The sequence below is a fragment of the Sinocyclocheilus anshuiensis genome, unplaced genomic scaffold (genome assembly GCF_001515605.1).
Source record: "Sinocyclocheilus anshuiensis isolate Anshui unplaced genomic scaffold, SAMN03320099.WGS_v1.1 scaffold602, whole genome shotgun sequence".
Lineage (NCBI taxonomy): Eukaryota > Metazoa > Chordata > Actinopteri > Cypriniformes > Cyprinidae > Sinocyclocheilus > Sinocyclocheilus anshuiensis.
Window position 1 is genome coordinate 118,879 of NW_015547658.1, and position 18,678 is coordinate 137,556.

The 18,678-nt window shown below is 39.3% G+C and overlaps 1 protein-coding gene across 1 annotated transcript in view; it reads left to right on the forward strand.

Annotated features, from left to right (window-relative positions):
- Positions 1-474: 474 nt before the first annotated feature.
- Positions 475-18,678, forward strand: part of LOC107702199 (regulator of G protein signaling 20) — a 28,328-nt gene continuing 10,124 nt past the window's right edge. Inside the window, exons 1-3 of the mRNA XM_016504438.1 lie at positions 475-604; positions 2,914-3,098; positions 13,814-13,894. Of these exons, the coding sequence (XP_016359924.1) occupies positions 2,917-3,098; positions 13,814-13,894 (263 nt within the window). The 5' untranslated portion in view covers positions 475-604; positions 2,914-2,916. The remainder of the gene's footprint in view (positions 605-2,913; positions 3,099-13,813; positions 13,895-18,678) is intronic.

An 18,678-nucleotide genomic window follows, 5' to 3' on the forward strand; every position in this document is an offset into this window, starting at 1 on the left:
CAACATCACAAAATCAAGGTTGATCGAACCTGCAAATTTGGCACCTAATTCAACGTTAATCCAACGTCTACAGAACAAGCTTAATTCACCCATGCTGAAGGTAAAATGGTGAAACAACGTCGTGATTTCAACGGTGAAACAATGTCACAATATCAACGTTGATCCAATTTGCAAAATCGAAACATAATCCAAAGTTGATTCAACCATGGTACCCAGGTGAATCAACGTTGAAATGCCGGCTGGCATAGACCGGCCGTTATAATGATCTGTCCGTCACGGGCTGCGTGACTTCGCCTGTGGAATTTTTCTTTTCCCCTGCGACTAGGCGACTAAAAAATTTTTTGGTCGACTATTAGGGGGCAACCCTAATAAATATATATATATATATTCTGATTATTACGCTACACAAAACCTTGTATTAAGACCATTTAAACGGTTCGTGTAAGGTTGGATCCGATTGTAGGCTATGTGCACGTCAGAGTGCATTTGAAGCAGATATTGACGCGCATGCGTGCGGGATAGTGAAGCTGAGCGAGAGCTTGCAGTTGATGGGTGTGTGAACGAGGGCTGGAGTTAGTCTTTACCGGACACCAATGGAGAAAAGGTGGGTTTCATTATTGTGTTTTAGTTATATGCATGTGTGCATTATTGTGTGTTCTGAGGCAAATCGGTATAGATAAGAGATGTATGCAGTCTGCTACAGAGGCGTGCATATCGCGAGCATTTCTTATACAAATAGCATGATTAAAAAGGGGGAAAGAAATGTAGCCTATGAATTAAATGAAGGTAATTGATGCAGCTGTGCGTCCAAATTTAGGAAAACACTCATACAGTTTCTTTGTGGCTTGTGGCTTAAATTTTGATTTACTAGCGAAAACAGACATATGTGACGTCTTGCTTGATCAATAATATATATTTATAAGTTTATTTATGCTGTTTGAAAATTATTATTGTTATGAAGAAAAAGACGCATGAATATAAACATCACAGTGATCTCTTATGTGCATGTTTTAACGTGTGTGTGCTAACGTGAGTTCAGGTGTTCTGTTGTAATTGGTCTCATTGGATATAAATGTTTGCTACATGTCTGTTGTGTATTGTGGCATGCAGGCCTCTTTCCTACCTGGAGGGCTGCTTAAATTAATTAAGCACAATTAAGCACTACAACTGTGAATGTGTACTTTTGTCATATTGTTGGGTCATTCCACGAAATCGGAGCCTTTTGAGTCCCTAAGAAATAATCTAATATAGATTTAATATGATAACAAATAAATATGCAATTTAAAAACATAACAATACTATGTATGCTTTCATCAATATTGCATGAAAAAAGCAAATTAAATATAATTTTTAATCATTTAAATAGCATTTATGCTGGGAAGGGAATTTTCATTTGCAAAATGAAGGCAAAATTATACAAAAACCACATTTGCTTATTGTTTTAAATACAGTCTAGTTGTTAAGCAGTGTTTTTTGGCATAAGTATGCATTTTTTTCTATAAAATATAAATCATTTTATTGGTATCCCCTGATTTCATGTCAGCTCTGTTACCCTCATCAGAAAACCCATGTAAAATAATGTACATTTAAGTGACATAATTTCTAGGAGGTTACATCATCTCTCAACCTGGATTCCAACATTTAAAATATAAGCATATTTCTCTCACTCCTCAATAACAGTGTTTCCCCTGCCATTATATTAGGGGGGCGGCCCGGTTTTGACATGTGGGTAACAGGGATGACATAGATTAGGTGTCACCATGTTTTTAAAGATCGTCTGTGTAAAATGCAAACATGTTTAAAGGTCACCCTGGCTGTATTATTGCGCTAATGCCTACAGTTTATCATTCAGTGGCATATGAGCATGAGTTACATTTTAGTTAGTGTTATTGGTATTGTTACTATTACTATTGTTGTTAAAGACCGGATAGGATGAGCAGTCTCAATAAAACTTTTTTTTCCATAACTCATTGTCAATAATGCATCCATGTAAATTAAATTACAAACAAGAGCAGCAAGGTGACTGCAGACGTTCACCCCAGTCTTGCAGTGTTCAAGAAAGTCAGGATCTTGGTCTGGTTTCAGATGATCACAGAAAGACCAAGATCTGATCATCTTTCTTGCCTAATAATTGAACCAGATTAATATATCTGTACAGTTATGTAAACAAATATGTGCAGTGTGCTGAAGACTGTGTGTCCTGTCATCCCTGTTACTCTGGTCAGTCCTGTGACTATGACATCAATCCTGTTACTGTCATTAATGTCATAAAAATGGTAAAAAAAAAATATATATATATATATTTGATACAGCCTTCCAGGTTTTTCCATTGTAACTTTATATTTTATTTTGGACAAAGACCTTTTTTAATATCTCTCTTGTAAATAATAATATATAATATTTATTTATAATAATAAATAAATGTTTCTTAATTGACATGTGGTCACCCACCAAAATTAGGATGTTCTTTGTCATCTGTATGACAAATATAATTTTTTTTTTTTTTCAATTCCAAAATTTGAAACAATCCCAGTGAAAAGAGGAACTAAAATGCTGCTCATATATGTAAAAAAAACAAACAAAAAAAAAAACTATCACATAGTTCTAATTAAACTATAGTATCTAGTAAAGCTTGTGTCAGTAACAGGGTTTGACAAAAATCCCAAAACATAAGGTAGAAAAATAGTCATAAAATAATAAATTACATAGCCTGAGATGGCACAATACAAATTCTTGCCATTTTAAGGTGTCTTCATTTCATGGATATTTAAAAAATGTTGATTAAACTTACTTTATTTATTTATTTATTTTTCCAAGTGGAAAGGCACCAATTTCGTAGAATGATCCTGGTAACTCTTGCACAGATCCTCACTTGTGTGAAGCATTTTGGTAAGCTGAAAGTTCTGTCTGTAGCTAATGGCGTCTGAACTGGAGATGGGAAAATGTCCACCACAGAATGCTGGAAATGCAACCCAAGTGCAGAATACTCCCCCCAACACTCACAACTTGGGAAGTGTGAACACCCAAACAGTTGGCTTGTTTAACTCTCCCTCAAATGCCTGCTGCTTCTGTTGGTGTTGCTGCTGCAGCTGTTCTTGGTAAGAAACATCTTTAAATGTTTTACATGAAATAGAGCATGGTTTCTCAATAGGCAGCCTAGCTTACTTAGTTTTGTCATAGCCTCAGCATATTAGCTTATGGGACCATCATAGCATGTTGAGGCCATAACATATTACCTCATAGAAACTTGATAATGTGATGTGGTGATATGAAGTGAACTTTGCAAATCATTTTTATTTTGTATCAGTACATTATAAATAGAAGGAGTTATACGTTTTCTTGTCTTTAGTTAGGGTTAGGCTTAGACAAAATTTAAGATGAGAAATTAGTTCTACACACATAATTATTATTATTATTATTATTATTTTATTTATTATTATTTTTTACAAGCAAATTAGGAGATTATGAGACCAGTTGCTGATTTTCTTCCTCCCTTTGTTTAGGCATTTTTTTGTTGTTTATTGCCTCTATAACAGGCAAACTGTCCTCAAACAAAAATATCTGTATCTTGGGATGTAATGGCATGAAAATTTCTCATCACAATTATAGTGAACAAAATTATCACGGTTATCAGTATTATCACGGTATTGTTATAATATGCTGGAGACGTTAAAAAAGTACCGACATGTAAATCAATTCACCAAGTTTTATATTTAAAAATCAACAAACAACAAATAAAATGACTTTTTGCTTGCATAATCACTAAAACAATAACATTACCAATGATGTTCGGATTTTAAATGACAACTTGACTGACAACTGTTTAATAGCATGTTGAAATATCTAATGTAAATGTTCAAATAAAGCTTTGGAAAAGTTTAATAAAAGTTAAACCTCACATTTCAGCCTTTAAATAAAGAAAAGATTAGGGATGCACCGAATATTCGGCAACCGAAATTATTCAGCCGAAAATAGCAAAAAAATCTCTTTCGGTGTTCGGCCTAATAAGCGAAAAGGCTGAATAATAATGTACCGAACAATGACTAACGCGATCAAATAGAGGCACGCACTAATGCAGCAAACATGTCGGCAGTGTGAACGTATTTAAAACTATCAGAGAAAGACGCAGAAATCATTACATGCATGAAGCACCGACAGCGAGAGATTGTTTAGTGCTGCATCACGTCTCCGATGAGAAGAAGAGGTGGCTAATGCTGGTGGTTAGGTTACTGTATGATGATTGAAATCACGAAATGGCCTCAAACGATTAGTAAATAAACTGCAGAATGTTGTATTTTCTAATGCACGCACAAATTGCATGTATTCTAACAGCGCTGCACGAGCTCGTGGCGCCAGGGTTCAAAGTCCAAACCGCAAGGAAAATCTGCACTGAACTTGTTACTCGTCAGTTAAAATAAAATAAAAAAGACAATAATAATGATAATAATAATGACCCTACAACAGCTCTATTAATCCATTTATTAGGCCTATAACATTCACACATAGTGTTCAAATTGGCTTCTGTAATATATTCTAATGTTTTAAAAGAAGTATTTTCTGCTCAGTGACTTAATTGTGCTTTGTTGGTATAATGTCTGCTAGAATGAAAAAAAAATGTTCAGTGTTAAGTAGATTTTTTTAAATTGTTGTTTTGTAATTGATTTTTTATTTGAAAAGCAGGACAAAACAGTAAAAAGCACATTTTGGCAATTTACTTAATGCAATGGTGAAAAAAACAATGGCAAAATAGGCCTACATGGGGGGAAAATGTGAAAAACCGTGTTCTGTATTCGGTATTCGGCCTTCGGCCAAGTGTTTCATTTTGTTCGGCTTCGGCCAAGAATTTTCATTTCGGTGCATCCCTAGAAAAGATATGTCAAAATGATAATTGATTAATAACTCATTATATGTATTTTATCTGCTCCATAAATAATTCTAGATAACTTATCTGAATTGTTTAAATGTGTAGAATCCACATAAGATTGTTTTTCATCAACCGCTAAAAATTTACAGCAGGACATGCAAATTCGGTCCGTTTTTGGCCAGACAGAAACTGCACACAGGCTGAATGTAAATATAAGTCTCTGTAAATCCACTCGCTGACAGCAGGTGGCGCTTTTGGAAAAGCTGAATTAGAGCTGTTACGCAGCTGAGCGTTGCCATGGATACATATGCTGCGTGCCCTAAAGGGATGTCATTCGATCATGTGCTAATTTGATCGACGCTTGCTTATAGCCACATTGCGACATAAGCTACATTACTTTTATTTTTTGAGCTGCACATGGTATAGCAGTCTTAAATGCAATAACTAAAATAATAATTTTCCTAAATAACTTTTCTTGTCGGCTTACCAACAGTTTAATATGTAAATGGAAAGAATTAATTTATTTGTCGTACCTGTGTTATTTCCCACTTTCTTTTCTTCATGTTTTCCCTGGCTGCATTAATCACTATAACATTCTTGTAGAGCTCCTGGGATGCAACCTTATTTTCTTCATGCATGGGGGGTGCATAAACCTAATTGTAGCCTATTATATTATTGAAGGGTATCATGATTTTGATGTTTAAATGCTGAAAACAGACAGAAACTGCACACAGGCTGAATGTAAATATAGATCTCTGTAAATCCACTCGCTGACAGCAGGTGGCGCTTTTGGAAAAGCTGAATTAGAGCTGTTTCCCGTAACCTCCGTGGATAAAGCAGTATTGCGATTAAGAACATTTCCTTTAGGTATTACAACAAAATGCCATCGAATCATTTCTGAAGACAGTCACCCAGCTAAAAAATGTCCCCAGGACGTCCCCTAAATGGCCTCTGCGAACGTCCCCCGGACGTCAGCGTGTAGGGTCCCCTTTTACGTCGAGCGGACGTTCTCGAAGACGTCCTCCGGACGTTCAAGGGGACGTTCACAGGACATACAGCGGCCATTCGGGACGTTTAGGGGACTTTCGCTTTAAGTCCTCTGAATATGAGTTGTTCAAAAGATGAACCGGTAATACTAACTGGGGAATTTTATCATGATTTATCGTCAAACTGGTAATCGTTGCATCCCTGAAATTAGAGGCAACCACTGCATTTTAATCAAAATCTAAACAAAGATGCTATGCACATATAGCATGATCAGTTATTTTTTATTTGAATTAGATTGTATAATATAAAGATTTAAAGCAAAAGCAGAATGGTCTGACTGTAGATTTGTGAAATTATGCTACAGTACATGCAAATGAAGGGAAATGTGGAGATGTTCAGACGTGGGGATTAACAGATGTACACTCAACACTACAAAAGAACAGAAATACATTGTAAATTTAGAGATGCCAGTTTCTCAATTAGCACATATTAATTTTATTAGGTCATGAATGAATATATTGCAGTAGTTTGGGCACTGGTAAGGACCATGGCTTACTTCACACTGTGACTGAATGAGACAGTTTGGGCACTGGTAAGGACCATGGCTCACTTCACACTGGGACTGAATGAGACATTAATTGAGGCACACCGAAAGTTTCATTTTCATTAATACTTTCCTTAAAGGGGTGGTTCAGTGGTTTTTTTCTAGGCTTGATTGTGTTTATGGGGTGCAGTCTAACATGTGTTAATGCTTAGTTTTTTTTTTTTAAATCATTATTTTTCACATCATTTACCTTTATTCCACACCGCTCTGTCCCTTCTCTGAGAAACAGGCTGATCTTTTCCTGTTTTTATGAAGCCCCGCCCTCAGAAGTAGGCGATGGGCTCTGATTGGTTAGCTAGCCCAGTGTGTTGTGATTGGCTAAACCGCCTCTAGTGCGAGTCTAAACGTCCCGCCCTTCACCTCAGCGGCATGTGCTCCGGTTAATATCGCTTATCAGTTTGAGCCCGATTGAGAAGCAGAGGATATTATTGAAGAGGATCGTGCAGAACCTGTGAGAGCACGGCTTTTAATGGTAGGCCTATGTTTTTTGTTTGTTGTTCGCTCATACTTTTAGATACGCTGTTATTTGTAAATGCTACTGCTTACGTTAGCTTTTAATATACGGTTTTATCCTGATTAAAGCTTTAATACAGTACGGCAACTGCATGCGCGTCCATGTTTAACGCTTCTCATAGCTATGTGAAAATAAGTGTATAATTGTAACAGTTCATTTTTGGAGCTGAGCTGAATGAGAGGAAGAGAGAGAGATGCAGAGTGTGTGCAGAGCAGGGGGATGCGAGGAACAGTATTAAGAACTGCTGCTTTAGAACATTGATTTTGAAACTTGTGAATCCATTAGAATCGTTAGAAGACAGAATTGCGATTCATATATGAATAGACTTTTATGTGCACCTCAAGTTTTCTCTTCCTCTTCTCTAAAGCAGTGCAGGCCTCGCCCCCTCCCTTTGGCAATGAACCACACCTTTAATTTCCATTCGCAATTTCATTAATATTTTCCTTCCTTACCAAACACATGTAAATGAAACTAGCAAACATTTATTTTTCTCATGTGTTGCCTCGTCTTTGGAGGGAAAAAATTTAAGAGACAAAAATTATTTTATTGTCAACAGATTCTGGCAGGCACCTTGTGATGTACTTCCATAGAGTAGAATGCTAGCATAGAATATAGCTGGCAATATAGCTGGACATTTAGCTACATGCCTCCTAAAACTATACAGATTTAGAATGACATGAAAGTGAGTAAATGATGAAAGAATTTTCACAAAAAGTAACGCTGTATTTCAATAGTCTACTTCAGACATTCTACTAAATATAAGTAACTTTGCAATCACGTCATCTAACTCTCATTAATTTGCAACTACATAAAAGGTTAGTAGTAGTGCTGTCAAATGATTATTCACAATTAATCGCATCCAAAATAAAAGTTTTGTTTACAAAATATATGTGTTTGTACTGTGCATGTTTTATTTCTGTCATGACAACTCTCAGAGTGATTGGCATGGTAATGTACATGACAATGTTAATGTATTTGGTCTTGGCGGATTAGATTTGCTACGCTGCTGTTGCGGCAGAGCAAGTACTGCATACATGAAATAATCCCCATATAGCATACATGAATCACCCTGTAGCAGATCTATACAGGTGGAGCTGGGGAAGGTGGAGGGTTTCTGAAGTGCGCTGCAACTGCTACAGCAAGCACTAGTCATATATTTGAATGTTGAGCAGCGAGCTAATTGGTTACTGATACAGGAGAGAACCAATCAGCTGTGCTGTGTAACAATGATGTCATTATGTCAGATTGAGTTTGACCTATCTGACTGCGCCATCTAGTTTCATGCCAGAACTTTGTATTTCTGTCATGACAACTCTCGGAATGATTGGCATGGTAATGTACATGACAATGTTAATGTATTTGGTATTGGTGGAATAGATCTGCTACGGTGCTGCGGCAGAGCAAGTACCAAGACTTGCTACTGCCAATACATCCACAACATGCTGCTGTGAGCATGTAAGAAATACTGCTGCTGCTCATATAACATATATGAAATAACCACCCACAAAGCAGGAGACATAGAATGGACAATACAAGCCAAAATCAAGACAAAACACGCCCCAACAGCAGATATATTGCCAAGACATATGTACTGCTGCTGCTCCGAAGAGCCATGTGAACTGCATGTATTACTACCTATGTGTGCCTGGGCTACCACGCTAACCGACTTCATGCTAGTGGCCTATGGCTATGTGTGCCTGGGCCACCATGCCGACCGGCTTAACACTAGTGGCTTATGACTATGTGAGCCTTGGCTACCTTGCTGACTGGCTTAACAATAGTGGCCAATGACTATGTGAGCCTTGGCTACCATGCCGACCGGCTTAACTCTAATTAGACGCACACTATGTGTAATGTTAATTAACAACTGAACATATGTTGCAATCCGATAGATAAGACCCCAGCACCCACCTGAGCAAATATCATAATTTACTGTAATTCATTTGATAATTGTTGTTACTTTCTCCACTTCATAGTCCCAGTGGCAGCGTAACAGCTTGTTAATTCATGTTCGTGCAATGATGAGACATACAAAGTTAGCCGATGCATGCTATTTTACTCTCTCGTGTAGATAAGTGTCAGAGTTACAGTGCTTGAAACCCCCTGGGTGGACTGACTTAAATGAACTGAAATAAAAGCAGAATATAAACGTTTCTGAACTACACAGCACAGCGAGAGCACACGTCACACGAACACATTTATACACTACACATAATGCATTTCACTCGGGACTACGACAACCGTAGATGGAGATCTTAAGCTATAACTCTTATTTCCCTTCTCCCGCAACACTGTCATTGATATGACTGCAATAGGCGCGTGCCTCTGATGACACACTCAGTGTGTAATAATACAATTATTCAATTTAACCTGTTTCATGTCTGTTACTATCAGCGCATAGTGATTACATGCTCTAGACTGCATTTTGCTCCAGCTGTATGAACACAGATTCGTAAATGCTGCTGCATATTTCACTCCTGCATACGATGCAAACTGCTAACATGACACTTAGTGTAAACTGTTTATGGTTGCTCATTTTTTAATTCACAGAGGCAGACGATGCAATACACACAGCGATATGGATTAAAAGAGCATTCACTTATCTTATGTTGATTTCAGCTGTTTCTGAAGCACGCTGCAACTGCTACAGCAAGCAATAGTTATATATTTGAATGTTGAGAAGCAAGCTCTTTGGCTACCGATACATGAGAGAACCATCAGCTGTACCATGTGATGATGTCATTATGTCAGATTGAGTTAGACCTATCGGACTGTGCCATCTAGAGTTTCATGCCAGAATTTTGTATGTATATAAACAATTGTACAATTGCAAAAAGCTGCAATTGTAATTTGTAAATAATATAATTTAATTACAATCTATTTATTTACATTTATATTTTATTAAAGTTCTATTTTGAGCCCTGTAGTAGGTTGTTTTTTTTTACTTCTATAATATTTGACAGAGGGGGCACAACAATACAATTCTGCTTAGGGCACCCATTTGGCCAGCAGCGGCCCTGTGAGGAACGATTCAAAAACTTAGTTACCACCCTCAAACAAATCTTACAGAAAGGATAAATCAGACATTAAAAACTGGATTTTACTGATACTGATAGCTTGGTTGGGCCACAATGTCAGATAACTGATTAATTGCTAGTTTTTATGATGGATACTGTATATGAAAACTAAAATAGTACTGAACTTTATTACACACACACAAAGTACAGAACCATACTTTTCATATGGAATAAATATATTCATATTAAATATTAATTATACATTGATCATTAATGAGTGCTTCCATTGTTCTCATTTCCAAGTCGCTTTGGATAAAAGCGTCTGCTAAATGACTAAATGTAAATGTAATGTTAGTTCATAGTTCATTCATTGTAACAAATGAAGCTTTAAAATTTAAACATATATGGAATCTTATTGTAAAGTGCTACCATTTCATATAAATTAAAACGTAAAAGATATTTAAGCATGATATTTAAGTATTACATTTAAGAAATTACATGCAATATGTATATTGTATACTCTCACACTTTGTTTGCTTAAATTTTAGAACACTTCATGATTATCTAATCAAAATAACAAAATATTTCCACTAATAACACTGGACAAAAAGTGCAGCGTACAGGTATAGCACACACCAGACATGTCACGTTCAACTCAAGTGGCAATCCAAAACAGTATATTGTCAAACAGGCAAAGGTTCACTTCAGAAATTAATAAAGAGGCAGATGAGTTTAAAGGGGTCCTATTATTATCTTAATTTTGTTTTGGGGGTGTACTTGAACAGGCTCTCATACTAGGTTGTTCGAAAAACACATTATTTTTCACATATTTTACATTATTACAGCACCTCTCTCCCCAGTCTGGCATGAACGACTCGAATAGTTCCTGTATCAAATGAAGGCTGAAATACAAAATGTGTTGTGATTGGTTAGCTGGGCCAGTGTGTGTTGTGATTGGCACCACTCGGCGCCTGGTCGGGAAATGACATGCCCCTTACCACAGTGTAAGTATTGCGTCAATATCAAATCAATTTGAGCGCGATTTAAACCCGGATGATTGTAACCACTCTAAGTTCGTCTGCCTTTGGAAAGCTAGCATGTCTCCAACATAGTAATAACACTCGTTGCCTTCTCTAGTGCAGCTCAACCAGGTCTCGTCCCATTCGTCGATATTTGTGATATCACAAATCCTAGAAAATATGCGTTGTAGTCCAAACGAGTCATTCGTTGTAGTTTTTGAAAAGTGATTGAAAAAGTGAAAAAGCATAATAGGACCCCTTTAAAGTTCAGTGCAATCTATATTACAGCTGTCTATGTGAACCATGCAGACTATATTAGAGCACAGAAAAACAAAGGTTTCGCTGAAAAATGCACAATACACAATCTTCCAGCCTAGGGTGAAGTCATTATGTACATTAACACTGATTTGGGACAAATATAATTTAATGGAAAACTGTGTGAATGATGCTCTGTGGTGTGGCAGGATTTCTGCCGGCTGCATTAACACATCAATGTGCTTTCTCACATCACTAGCTTTATATATGCAACTTTGCTGGCTAACAAATACATTGTCTCCAGCTGGATGGTAACAATCATGACGATATACATTTGGGCTGTGCTTGCATGTGTTTTAGTCACACTGTTTTAACCACTTGTGGTGCTGCTAATGTTAGCATCATCTCAGACTTGACAGCAAACATACTGCTGCCCTTTTTCCACTAATGCACCATCTAGTCAACAAATGAATTACGTTGTAGTCATATGAAAACATGTACTATATAGAATACTGTATACACACCTTTTCTGTTTTAAATTTGTATCTGAAATGTCCTGCTCTGTGCAGCCCGCAGTCTCACGTGCCAAAACAAACAGCACAAGGTGTCAGTGATTCAGCCTCTAGAGCAGGGCTGTACGTTAACTTTTTTTTCACATAGCACTGGTGCTACAGAGGTTGAAGGTTTTGTAGCACAGGCCAAAAAGTTGTAGCACAAGTATAAAACGTCTGTTATCATGTCTGAAAACAAACACAAGTAATGGAGTTCCTCACTTAAACAGGCACCGATGTTCCATACAGAGCACAAAAAATACAAACCATCACAAAAATTGTTTTTAGACAAAGTTTTCTTAATTTGCTAAAAATGGAAGAGTGCAGAAACATAACACCTCTTACATCTTAAGAAAATATAAAATAAAAAAGAATGGCAGACATTTAGGCCAAAGTGAGCAAAGATAAAAAAATCTTTGTCATTATTTTATCTTTGTTATTAGAAAATAAGAACAAAGATATACATTACAAATACACATAATATACAAATAAAACAAACGGTGCTTTATTTTTCAGGTACAGTATTTAGCAGTAACATTCAAGAAATTGAATGAACAAATATTAAAATAAAACACTATATACACTATATACATCAATTATACTTTTTTTTTAAGCAACTGACTGATGATAAGTTCATCAGTCAAGAGTAGTGAGTGATTTTTTTTATGTTTTGTTGTTTTATTAACATTAAAAGAACAGTTCACCAAAAATGAAAATTCTGTCATCTGTCTTTCAATTCTGTCATAGTGTTTCATTTTTATACCATCATTTACTCAAGTTGTTTTAAACCTGAATTAGTTTATTTCATCTGTTGAACATAAAAGTTATTTTTGAAGAATGTGGGTAACCAAGCAGTTGCTGGTATTTTCTTCCTACTGTTTTCGTAGCACGTGCGACATATATGTCGCACTGTACAGCCCTGCTCTAGAGGCCACTCTCATAATGTATAATGACAGGAGACCCTTCTCTCCTATCAGACCCTAGCCACTCCAGCAAAGGACACAACCCAGAAAAACTATTGGCATGGAGCCGATTTTGCCAATTGCCAACAGTTGATAGTTCCAGAAATCTATTATCGGTGCCGATTAATCTGCAAAACTGATCAACCGGTTGACCTCTATTAAAAACCATGATTGCATCATACATTGGACAGCATTATCAAGCCTGGGATCATTGATTATGTGAGTTTTACTTTGCCATGAACACAGGCCAACAAGAAACCAATGGAAAAACACCGGTGGAGCTCATGAAAGATAGGAAGCTCAAGGGACCACTAGTAAGGCCGATCCACAGAACTCCTTTGCTTAAAACACGTGGTCTGTTGCATGAAGCTAGCGGAACAACCTCAGAGTTTCAGAGTAGTCTGGCAATTTTGTCTCTGAAATTATTTGACTGTAAACTGCTTTCATTTGAAGTGAGAGATGGAGGAGTGGCTTTATTGCATCAGATATATGTCACTTTGCTAACAGCTGATTAGTCCAATTTGGGTTTGCGATCTCTAACCCAGAATAAAACCTGCTCTGGAAACCAAAACCGGCTCTGTGCAACAGGCCTCTGCTCTCTTCTGCATCAAACTAGTTTTCCACTAAGCTAGCGCCAAAGTCGGAGGGTCCAGCTGAAATAATTGGTAAAACAGGGCTAATAAATTACACTGCTTTTGGATTTATAACCTTTGAGGACAGTAAGGAATAGTTCACCCAAAAATGAAAATTATGTTAGTTACTCACCCTCAAGTTGTTATGAACCCTCAAATTGTTTTGCAGTGCATTTTGGGTGTATTGTTCCTGTTTTTTCTAGCATTGTTGTGAGATTTTCTCATGAGAGTAAAGGTGTGCTAGGAAACTTCATTAAGTCCAATTAGAATGAGCTTAGAAGTGCTCATCTATTATCCTTTAGGAACTTCTCCTGAGACTTTCAAGTGTCACACAGTGGATGTTCATGCGTCACAAAAAAACATGTTTTTATAATGTGTGTGTGTGTGTGTGTGTGTGTGTGTGTGTAGTCTGACAGTACGCTCTGCTAAGGAGGAAAGAATTCTGACGACGATCTCCGAAAATGAAGAGGACGTTGATACCAACCAAATGTAAGTTGTATTATAAATGTAATATCTTAAATGACATGCTATTGCAAAGAGGATTCACTTTTAAGAACTTTCCTCTTAGGAATTTTGAATGGGGTCGTGATATGCCTTTTTTATTATTTTAATATGTTTCTTGAATGTTACTTGAATTGAGTTTCTTGATTTTTTTTTTCACATTCCTCCTAGTCGTTGGAATTTTGATTTACTCCAGTGAATGGAGTCTCTTGAATCCATTTACTAAAATGTTTTTTCAGACTCCTTCACTGATTTTTTCAGTGACCATAATACATATTGGTGCCAGTAGGTGGAGACAAATTAATGTTATGTAATAATATATATGATGATTAGTTATATAATGAACAAATCAATATTACCTCGATCACGTCACAACAAAAACAAAACAGGTTGACAATTATATGCTGTAATACCTTTCTAATAACCAAGAGTGACATTTAAGCAGTGGTGGAAAGAGTACTGAAATTTTGTAATTTAAGTAAAAGTACAAAGTACTCCTCTCAAAAACTACTCAGAGTACTAGTTACTAGTTACTTTTTAGCTGGCGATATTTAATAAATTACCAAAAAATATTCATATCAAAGATCTATGTGGATAATAGCTACTTTGAACAAAACCCACTTTTATCTTATTGACAGAGTACGTGAATTAGTGGTCATGATACAGGAATTTCTAACTTCAATACCTTGAAAAATATCAATATCAAAGTACCTGCGAACTGGAAGTTGCAACTGACTTCAGTGTTGTGATGTATTTCCAAGTGAAATGGAATATTGAATAAAGGGCAGGGTTTTATTGCGGTGCACCTCCACTCCACCTCTTGCTCATAGCAGATTCACGGTTGGATAGGTGTGGTTAAGAATATCTGCTTGTTATGTCTGGCATCACGCTTCACCGCTTCTGGGTCCTAACGCTCTGCCAGACACCCAAAGAAAACACCAAACTGTTCTAATATACACCCACAATGTCATGTAATACTGAAAAATTATAACCCTAACCTTTATCTCCATACTGAAATCCCAGATGGCCTGACAGTGATTCAGCTAAAATATTAGTGTCTGAGACACTGTGAGCACGGAGACTGTAGTGTGCACAGTGTAGTAAATGAGCTCTTTTCAGAATTTGAATCTAAAGATTCGGAGTCAACCTGATTAAAACCGATTCAAAATTGATAGTTTACACTTTATCAACTGTTCATCCAGCGAAACGTTAAAGATCAGTATATCTTAACAATTTTGATATTTGTATTATGCCCTGGCCAAGGTCATAATAACTGTTAGGGATGATTTGTTAAGCTACGAGCTAGGTAGCAAGATCTGGGCAAAGTTTTAACTTTAAAATACACAACACAAGACAATGATTATAATGAAACAAGAATTTATTTGCTACTCTAAGGATACATTAACAACCAAAAGCACACAGACACACACACACACACATACGCACACACGCATACAGTTCAGAGGATGCGAGTTAACGGAGTTTGACTGAAGTCCCAAAAATCTAGTATTTGCTCCTAGTTCTTAAATCCACAACCTGAGAGAATCACAAAGCAGAGATTTGCGTAAGATCAGTTCAGCACCGGTTTCAGCAGAGACTTCACTCGTACTGCGTCTTGTTAAGACGCTATGGGGAAAAACTAATTTTTCTCCGAATACTGAAGCCTTTCAATAACGCAGTGTAACTGCATGGCCATTGGTTCGTGCAGTGAATTAAAAAACAAACCAATGGCTCGGCAGCGGAGCTGCATGAGCCTATGGCGACTAAGCCCGCCAGAATGGGTGGGGCATCTGACTATATAAGCGGCACTTCACCATAGGATCGTCAGATTTCTTCCCCTTCAGCGACGACTAAGTTCTTCGCTGATCTACGAGACTCGAAGCCTCTTGCCGTAGAATCAGCTGATTTGGCGCAGCTTATCCCCTGCCGCCATCCGGTGAGCCTAAAAGAGCTTATTTCTAAGAGGTAAGTTCTAAAAAAGCAAAATTTCTAGTGACGTTGTTGCAAATGTCGCGCTGCGAGTGTGGCTCGTGCACGGAATCTTGCACGATGCAGAAGGGCAGTGAGTGCGTCGCCTTTCTGGGCAGCCCCCACATAGAAACTGCACGCTCACTGTGACAGAATGCTCTCGCTGAGAGCATGAGTCTCGCTCTTCTCCACTCGCGGACCGCCTTCATTGAAGGCAGCCCCGCTCTCCTGTTTCTCCTCTATCTCAGAAAGACTCGGAGAGAGAAACAGTGGAGTCAGGGAACTAAGCAACCGGGTCTGAGCGATCGCATGCCGGCACTGTACCCGCGTGCTCGCTCTCCCTGCAGCACTTTAATCCACCGCAGAAGGGCAGTGAGCTGCGTGCTCACTGAGGCAGAATGCTCACTCAGAGCATGAGTCTTGCTCTTCTCCACTCGCGGACCACCTTTATTGAAGACAGCCCCGCTCTTCCATTTCTCCTCTCTCAGCGAGCCTCGGAGAGAGAAACAGCGAAGTCTGGGAGCTAAGCAACCGGGTCTGAGCGATCTCACGCCAACACAGATCCTGCGTGCTCGCTCTCCCCGCTGCGCTTCGATCCGTGTCTGACACATGAAGATCAGCGCCCCTCGTTACTCGAGCGGTTCTATCCTCTTACGTGGATTGAAGCAGAATGCTGTCACTGACAGCTTCGAATTTGTGTGTGTGTCGTTATGGCTGCACTCACAGAGACGGGCTGCTTTTACCACGAAAGCAGTCTGTCCCTGTTCGTTCGCGGAAGGCGGCCCCACCTGCCCGCTCTCATGTTTCTCTCCTCCCAGTTAACTCGGAGGAAGCAAGCGAGCTCGCGGGTTGAGCGATCAGGCTTGAGCAATTTCATGCTGGCACACATCATGCATGCTTGATCTGCCGGTGTGTGTTACACGTGAGGATCAGCGCCCTTCGTTACACAGAGCGGCTTAATCCTCCTAGGCAGATCAAAGCAGAACGCTGGCAGCTTCGCATTTGTGTGTGCGTCGCTGAGCCCTGCTGAGCCCGCTCTTGTGTTTCTCTCCTCCCAGTTACTCGGAGGAAGAAATGGCGAACTCGCGGGGATGAGTGATCAGGCATGAGTGATTTAATGCCGGCAAAGCCCCCGCGTGCATCACTCTTCACGCAGCTCTTTGATCCGCCAGTGTGTTTACACGTGAGGATCGGCGGCTCTCATTGTCGAGCGGCGATAGGAGCTGTAGAAACGGTTCCCCCAGCTCAAAGCGAGTCGGGCTTCCACAGCCCCCTTGTCCCCTCTTTCCTTGTCCCCAAAAAGGATGGCAATCTAAGGCCCATCCTCGATCTCAGGCACTTGAACCGCGCCCTCTTGAAACAGCTGTTCAGGATGATTACATTGAAACAGATCCTCTCACAAGTGTGCCCAGGGGACTAGTTCTTTTTAAACGGTTTCCCCAGCTCAAAGCGAGTCAGGCTTCCGCAGCCGCTATTTTCCTCGTCCTCAAAAAGGATGTCAATGGTCGCCCATCCTCGATCTCAGGCACCTGAACCAAGCCCTCATGAAACGGCTGTTCAGGATGATTACATTGAAACAGATCCTCTCTCAAGTGTGCCCAGGGGACTGGTTCTTTTCGCTGAATCTGAAAGACACCTACTTTCACATCCAGATAGCCCCCCACCACAGACGATTCTTGAGATTCGCCTTCGAGGGAGTGACATATCAATACACGGTCCTTGACTTTGGACTGTCCCTAGCTCCTCACACTTTTGCATGGATGCGGCTCTTTCCCCGCTGAGACAGATGGGAATCTGCATTTTGAATTCGCATTTTGAATCCGCTCATCTTGCCCAGTCGGAGGATGAGCTACTATTTCACAGATCCTTCCTCCTCAGCCACTTAGAATGCCTGGGACTCAGGGTCAATTTTGCCAAAAGAACCTCCCCGAGAGCGTGCTAAACACAATATCTCAGGCTAGAGCACCCTCTACAAGGCGGCTCTATGCCCTTAAATGGTCTGTCTCCTCCGCCTGGTGTATGGCCCGCGGCGCAGACCCATTTTCCTGTGACATATCTCTGATATTGTCCTTCCTGCAAGAGCTGTTGGATAAGGGTCGTTCCCCCTCCACGCTCAAGGTCTATGTAGCAGCCATAGCAGCTTCACACGCTCCTATAGCTGGCCAGTCAGTGGGCAGGGACGACCTAGTTGTTCAATTTTTGAAAGGGTCTAAGGAGGCTCAACTCACCTCGCCCTGTCACCGTCCCTACATGGGACCTGCCTATGGTGTTGAGGGCTCTGAAGAGCCTTCCCTTTGAGCCGCTACAGTCTGTTGACCTTCGTCCCCTGACGCTAAAACTGGCGTTAGCATTGGTAAAGCAAATGGGTGATCTGCAGGCGCTCTCGGTGAGCCCTACCTGCCTCGAATTCGGGCCCAACGACTCAAGGGTCGTCTTGAGGCCGAGGCATGGTTATGTAACTTAAGTACTCTCGACTCCGTTCAGAGCACAGGTACGTTTTCTACATTTATTTACGCTTTGATTTGAATGAAAACAGTGTATCTGTGTGGTGCGGCTGACACAGAACAGCATATGCAGTTTGCGTTCAGTGGATACTCTCCAAAATGGCGCTACGGTGACGCGGAGGAGAGGAATTGTTGAATAAAATCATTATTTTTGTTTTCTTTGCGTACAAAAAGTATTCTCATCGGTTCATGAAATTCAGATTGAACCACTGATGGCAGATGGACTATTTTGATGATGTCTTTCATACTTTTCTGGGCCTTGACAGTGTTATTTACTTGGCAGTCAATGGGACAGTCACA